The 7,399-nt window shown below is 33.7% G+C and overlaps 1 protein-coding gene across 1 annotated transcript; it reads right to left on the bottom strand.

The window, feature by feature from the left end:
- Positions 1–796: 796 nt before the first annotated feature.
- LOC133791214 (laccase-4-like) lies at positions 797–3,681 on the bottom strand. The gene is made up of 6 exons (XM_062229141.1): positions 3,495–3,681; positions 3,214–3,365; positions 2,852–3,096; positions 2,553–2,681; positions 1,414–2,337; positions 797–1,216 (listed from the first exon to the last, which is right to left on the bottom strand). The coding sequence occupies exons 1-6, from the start codon at positions 3,588–3,590 to the stop codon at positions 1,086–1,088; spliced, it is 1,677 nt and encodes a 558-aa protein (XP_062085125.1). The 5' UTR covers positions 3,591–3,681; the 3' UTR covers positions 797–1,085.
- Between the last annotated feature and the right edge of the window lie 3,718 nt (positions 3,682–7,399).

The following is a 7,399-nucleotide window of genomic DNA, read 5'->3' as shown; positions in this document are numbered from 1 at the left end:
TTTAATTTTAGAAAATAATTAACCTTTGTGTTAATAAAATTTGTTTGGTTTTTTTAACTTTTAATTCTTTCAATTTTCTCTTTGCCTTTCTTGTAAACTATTGAAATATTTTTTTGAGAAAAAAGTTAAATGGGGGTTTGATTGGCGGTGATCGAGACTGATTCGTGCATTTTGAACAATAAAGTCAACAGGAATACTCTTGATTAGTGCGATTATTATTCTTAGAACACCTCGAATAGCGATCTAACTGTTGATTAGGTTTGGAATATTCTATAATAACTCAAGGATGCCTTAGACTACAACAAATGACTGAGATCGACGACGATTGAGAACGATCTCTGCATTTTGAACACTAAAGTAAAAAAAAAACACTCTTGATTAGTGCGATTATTATTCTTAGAACGCCCGAACAGCGATCCGATCGTTGATTAGGTCTGAAATAGTCCGTAATCACTCCAGGATGACTTAGACTACAACCTATGGCTGAGATCGACGACGATGGAGAACGATCTCTCCATTTTGAACACTAAAGTAAAAAAAAAAATAACACTCTTGATTAGTGCAATTATTATTCTTAGAACACCCTAAATAACAATCCGACCGTTGATTAGGTCCAAACCTTAAATTAACTTTAATTACATTTTGAGTCCAAATGACTAGCTTAACATGTTAAGCATTATTTTAAACACACGCTGTAACGATCCTAGATTAGTAGTGTGTTACACAAATCACTTAATCTTCCAAACTTTCCTAGCTTAAACAATTACTATTAACAGTCAATCTACTACACATAAAATTTACGAGCGTAAATGAATTTCTTTATTGCTTGAAACAATAATTACATAAATACTAACAATTCTTAAAAAAAAATAACAAAACCAAAAAAGCAATGACATGAGAAAAGGTGGCAACATTAATAATTTCTTTGTTATTCAAGTATATTAGCTGCTTCCTTTAGCTAGCTCAAAAGAACTGATCCTTTTTTTCTTGACTCTTGATGAATGCTGATATTATTTCGACTCTTATAATTTGGTATACAAAACAAGCTTCAAAAACATTGTTAGTAATCTTATTTAATTCGTAAATTAACACTTTGGAAGATCCTTTGGAGGTGGTAGAATAGATTCATTGGGCCCTTTTCCATTGTCCACCACAAATGCCATTTTTAGCCCCCATGTCGTATGCACTTCCAAATGACAATGCATAAACCAAACACCTAAAAAAAATTACAGATAATTGATTGTGTAAAATTCATATTAGAATATAACACACAATATTCTTATGTGAAAAAAATGGAAGTTAAATTAATGATTCAAAAATATTTGGAACTTACTATATTTTATTAATTGCTATGAAAATTAACTAACAATAAGATTTTGAATAAATATTATAAATAATTATATAATAACATACCTGGATTATCAGCCCTAAATCTAATAGCAACCCATCCACCTGAAGGCACTCCCACAGTATTCCTCTCAACCGGGTCAACTAGATTGAACTTCTTTGGATCTGTTTTGTTGTTAAAATTTCCTGATCCTCTTCCAACTTCAAAGAAATTAAAGCCATGCAAATGAACTGGATGGTTTTCAGGAGTTAGCATCCCAGTATCCTGCAAAACTAGCTGAACTGTAGAATTATAAGAAAGTCTGTAAAGCCTAGTTCCATTCGTGGTGGCAAAGTTATTTGGCTGCGTTCCAGTAAAATTATAAGTCACTGGCGGTTTTCCAGGGAAATCGTCAGTGAAAACTCCGCTAATATTGAAGACATGAGCTTGAAGGAGAGAAATTTTGGGCATAACAAATGTGACATTGTTGATATCAGCCACTACTCGACTGCCATTGATGCAAGTGGGGCAAGGGTTGATTCCGAGTCCAACGGTAAATAACAAAGAATGCTCAATTTGTAGTGGAACCCTAGCTGGGTATTTATTAGAGTTGAGGCTCCTTAAGGATTTGGTGAAGTTATCAGCGATTGATGTGGCGTTTCTGGAAGGTGTAGAGGTGAGGATGGTGCGGGAGCTAGAAAGGGTTCCTGAGTAATGCAAAGTGGCGGTGGCAGTCTTGTTATCGACGATGATCGCTGGAGAATCCATGAATGGAGATGCAGCAACTAGATACTTTCCAGCTTTTTGGTCAGCGTCGAGGAGGACGTTGGTTGTTTGACCTGGGGCTATGACAATGGTGTCTGTTTTGAAGGGTTTGGTGTAAACAGCATCAACTTCGACAACAGTGACTTGGTGGCCGGCGATCTTGAAAAAGAGCTCTTCATTGAGTGCAGCATTGACGATTCTGAGCAGATATCTCTTGCCATTTTCTACTGGTAAGTTAAACCCTCCTGTATAAATTGATCAACCATGCATGATTTCAAAAAATTATCAGTTGGTCTTATTCAGATTTCTCTTTTTCCATTTTAAAATTAGAAATAATACGGTGCCATCAAAAAGGTTAACTTTTTATTTTGAATAGATATAGAGTGTTAATTTAGTAAAGAGATGATCAATAATTAATTCATGCAGTCATATATGCATGGATTTTCTTATTTTCACGCACCTTGCGAGGAGCAACCTGAGATAGGGCCGGCTTGGCCATTGATTGTGTGGGCATCAGAAACATTTGGAGCCAAACCAGATTTCAAAGCCTCGTTAATCACTGCTTCCACATCTGATTTCCACCACTCGCCTACAAATAAAACAAAATTTAAAATTGTATTTTTTTTCTTCTAAATAGCTATGTATTTAAAATTGTATTTATATATGATGATATACGACCATAATCAAAGATATGATGAGAAAATCTATATAGCTAACTCAAAATTAATGATAAATATAGAATTAGCTATATAACTGTACCTAACATAATAACTTTTTCCTTATGTGGTGCGGGAAATGGATATGGGACACCGGGTTTGGGTAAGATGACTATGGCTCCATGGACAGTAGCTCTGAGCCATAGAATGTGTGCGTGCCACCATAGAGTGCCTCTTTGGCCTATGAGAGTATAGTTGTATATGTATTGTTGGCCTGGCTGAATTGGACATTGCGTAATGTATGCAGGCCCGTCAGCCCAGCCTGTTCTGATTTGTCTGATTCCATGCCTATTTTTTTTTTTCCATAATCAAGAATTTCAGAGATTAGAAAATCATTTCAACATTTTTAAGAATAATAGAAGCTACAGAGCTAGCTAATGAATATATAGAAGAAGGAACTCTGACCAGTGGATGCTGAGATTGTATTGGACGTGGTTGACCACCTTGACCAAAACGGTGTCGTCCTCCCTTGCATATATAGTTGGACCAGGAAACCTTCCATTGACAGTCACAATGGGCTTGGTAGAACACAATTTTGTGCTGTTCTGCAACACCACCTGAAAATACACTCAACACATCCACATGCATATTAGTTAAGTTCATCAACTAAGACGTGAGAATACGATCGAAGTTATATCTACGTACAAGTTATCATGAGTCCATGACATATAAAGTACTATTCTTACGTTAAACTTGTAGTGTCGAACCATGCATTCGACCGACGACGGAAATAAACATGCCACCACCACTATTAAGAACCGAATCCAAGAAAACATCTCCATTATTGATTTCTCTCTTCTCACTCTAGCTAGGGTTTTTTACTCAAGTAACCACTACTTCTGAAATGTTAATAGATCATGGATGGGTGCGATGAATGATGATCTGAAGCGGGTATATATATATATATATATATATATAAATATATCCTCTTGTAATTAACAATGGTTGCTCAGATCATCATCTCATTTGCTGCGAAGTCGTTTTTAGTCGGGTTGGTAAACCCTCAGTCGACGTCCTTTGTACTTAATATATGTATAAGCTGGCATGCGTTTTGGCCAGAAACTTGCTTTAATTTCTTTGCTTGCGTATTACACAAAAATAGTCCTGATGATATGTAAGTCCGTCAAACAAAGCATGGCACTTTTTAAAGCTAAGCTAATCTCTCCAAAGTCATTGTTGATCCAGCCCATATGATGTCATTTTCTGCGGATGATACTAACCAATTTTGTCAATTAATGGTATAGGCGGTGAGTGACCAGCTCTCTTTGGGGTTTGGTGCAACTACTGATGTACCAATAAGGTATGAATCCCAGATAAATATTAAATATAGCAATTTCACTTTATATTAATTAATTATCACTAGTGAGTCTCTTATTTCACAATCATATATAACTCAAAACCTAATGATACAATATATGTCCCAAAAATAATGATTAATTCATGCCAAATAAGCCAATGTGTCAATATTATATTAAGTAAAGAAGGTGTGCAAATCTAGAATAAGACTTATATTTTAAACTTTTAGTTTTATTGTTGAATATGTAGCTTTCCAAATTATTCCGAATGATTTTATTTCGGGCGCATATATATATATATATTCTATATAATAAGTGTTAAGATAATATAAATTTTTTGTTTTAACAGTTTTTTTATGTTTTTAATGTTAATTTTAAGAGAATATTTTTATATTTAATAGTAGTTTGTAAATACCTAAACTTAAATAAAATAAAATAAACAATTAAAAATTTTAAAATAGGATATTTTTTAGATATTTTATAATAATAATTATTTAAAAATAATAAATAATTAAACAAATTAAAATAAGATATTTTTGAGATATTTCACAATGATAATTATTTAAAAATAATAAAATCATAATTTATATGACTTAAATAAAATTTAATTAAACTTAAACTCACTTATTAGAATAATATCATATTAAACATATTATATAATCTACTATCAATTAGCAACAAATTATATTTAAAAAAAAAACTTGCAAGAAATTTAAATTTAAAATTCACTTATAATATTTAATATTACATTAAACATATAATATATAATCTCTTGTTGCCACTCTCAAATTGAAAAACTAGAACAAACATAAATTTAAACAAAAATAAATAAATTATTTAATTAAAATAAGATATTTATTTAAAATATATATGACATTAATATAAATTTAATAAAAATAATTAATAAATTATATAGATAAAATTAATCAAACGTGCATATTGCATGTTGCTTGTATTTAGTATATTGTTACACCCAACTTTCGAGAATAGAAATTTTGATCTCGAAAGTTAGGCTCGTAAAGTGTAAGGTCGGAATAAGCAGGTTCGTCATAGTCAGCTTTAATGAAAATATCAAGAACAACCTTGTTGTGTAGTTAGTGCGACAACATCGGAATTGCTAAGCTCGGAAACTACGTGATCTTGGAGGTGTTCCAAGGTTATAAGTCAAGCTCGAAGCTATAATGACTGGTTCAACACTTGTATAAATTCTCAAATTCCTCTCCTGCCATCAGACAAGATGGCTCAAGCTCGGGCATTGTGAGCTCGAAAAGGATTATCAGAGCCATGTTATTTGTTAAAGGCATAGGTGAACCGAGGTAGCAAGCTCGTGATGGTTGATCAGTCTCGAAGGACTGTGAATTGAATGTTCAAGGTCGCGAACTGAGTGTGAACATCTTTATCGTTATAAAATCCCTATGTTTAAGAGATTGGTTGTAATTTGTTGTTAAATCCCAAATATCATGGGATTTATACGCGTACCGTACGTAGTAACTATATGCATTTAATTGCATTTATTTAATTGATTTGTATAATAACTCCCTGAAATATGAGGGGAGATATTCAGTAAACCACTCTATAAATAGTGTGGAGCAATTCATTTGTAAAGACAAAGAAATTGATATTGGGAAGACTATAAAATTGCCTCCAAAAAGCTTTGACCGAATTCCATAAAGTGAATAACACTGACTCGTGAACTAGGCGGATTTTAACTGCTGAACCATGTAAAAATTGTGTCTATTATTGTTTGTTTCCTCTGATATTTTGTTTAATTGCTCTACATTTCTAAGTTGACGAAAAACGGCGTCAACATATATATATACCTCTTTTTTTTATGCCTGGAAAACAACTTCATTCAAAACTAAAATAACATTGCCACACTAGGGCAGGTCCCCTAAACCAACTGGTCCATTATAAAGATTAGCCCTAGACCATTTGGCAATACCATCATATAGACTAAGCTTTACAGTTTCTAGGAAAATGAAGAACCTTACACTAATTGAATGATCTAACACCCTTCAACTTTTCCAACATGATATGGTTCAAAGAACAATCAGGAGAAGTTCCTCCACCATTCAAGTAATCCACAAGGAGCTTGCAAACCCTGACCAATCGCATGTACTTCCATCCTTTGTCTTTAGCTACACGTTGGATAAAAATCTTGTTTTCTGCTTCTAAAGGATTTACTGCCAGGTATGAGAATCCATAGATGATTGGATCGTTAAGAGCTGTCGTTTCCAGAAGAACCACACCCGCCTCAACACAAGAGTTACCGAACGAAGCATTTACGAACGTTGTGTCCATCCTCTGCAACTTCAGCACATTAACAACAGGTCTAACAACCGAAGAGTTGTGACTACTTTGAGATGAATCGCAACTAAAGGAAATCTCCTTAATCCTATTTACAACCTTGCCCATAACCGCAAGTGTGTCTATTTTGTTTCGATCTAATGGTTTGTGAATTTGGAATGGAGAAAATAGTGATGATTTGTTCTAGTTTAGAATATTTGATGAATAATAGTAGTGGCTAGAGTAATGATGAGTTATGATATTATAGTTGATGTTGTTGAGTGGTCATCAAGTGAAGAAATTTGGGTTTGGAGGAGTAAGGTTTATGTTTTAGAGGGTAGAGAATAGTAGAAACTAGTAGAGTTTTATTGATGGTTTGTTGTTTGTAGTTTCTTGTTACATCATTTTGCTACTCATGATGGGGAATTTATAGTAGCTAGCCAACTTTATATTTGTGGCTAGAATTACTTGTTCTAGATCATTCTTTTACTATAAGGAATATTAACCACACAAATTTACTTGTTTCTCAAGCATAACTAGAATTTTCTAGAATTAAGTTTTCTAGAAATGTGTTACACCCAAATTTCGAGAATAGAAATTATGGTCTCGAAATGTAAGCTCAAAATAAGCAGGTATCTACATAATACTTGTGTAGTTCATCATAAAGTTCTAGAAGCCACGTCATCAGCATATACGCGAATCAAGTTTACTAGTTTTGCTTGGTATCAATGTGACGACGATGGAATTGGTGAGCTCAAAGCTACATGCGGCATCGAAGGTGTTTCAAGGTTAAAAGTCAAGCTCAAAGCCACGACTGATAATTTACAAGGGTTCAACACTTGTATAAATTTACATGTTTCCTGATTTGTTCCTATTGACACCAGTCAAGAAGGTTCGAGCCTGGGCATTGCAAGCTCGAAGAGGATGATCTCGATAAAGTTACTGGCTAAGGACGAGGTTAACTAGAATGTTGAGCTCATGATGTAGGTCAATCTCGAACATGTGTAAAT

This window comes from Humulus lupulus, chromosome 7, assembly GCF_963169125.1.
Source record: "Humulus lupulus chromosome 7, drHumLupu1.1, whole genome shotgun sequence".
Lineage (NCBI taxonomy): Eukaryota > Viridiplantae > Streptophyta > Magnoliopsida > Rosales > Cannabaceae > Humulus > Humulus lupulus.
This window is presented reverse-complemented; position numbering and strand designations above follow the sequence as displayed.

Bases quoted from the DNA above. Each gene is read 5' to 3' on its own strand.
- LOC133791214 (XM_062229141.1), bottom strand. From the start codon at position 3,590: ATGGAGATGTTTTCTTGGATTCGGTTCTTAATAGTGGTGGTGGCATGT. The intron at 2,682-2,851 runs GTACAGTTATAT...TTTTATTTGTAG, and splicing joins GGAAAAAGTTATTATGTTAG to GCGAGTGGTGGAAATCAGAT. The intron at 1,217-1,413 runs GTATGTTATTAT...AATTTTTTTTAG, and splicing joins ATTTAGGGCTGATAATCCAG to GTGTTTGGTTTATGCATTGT.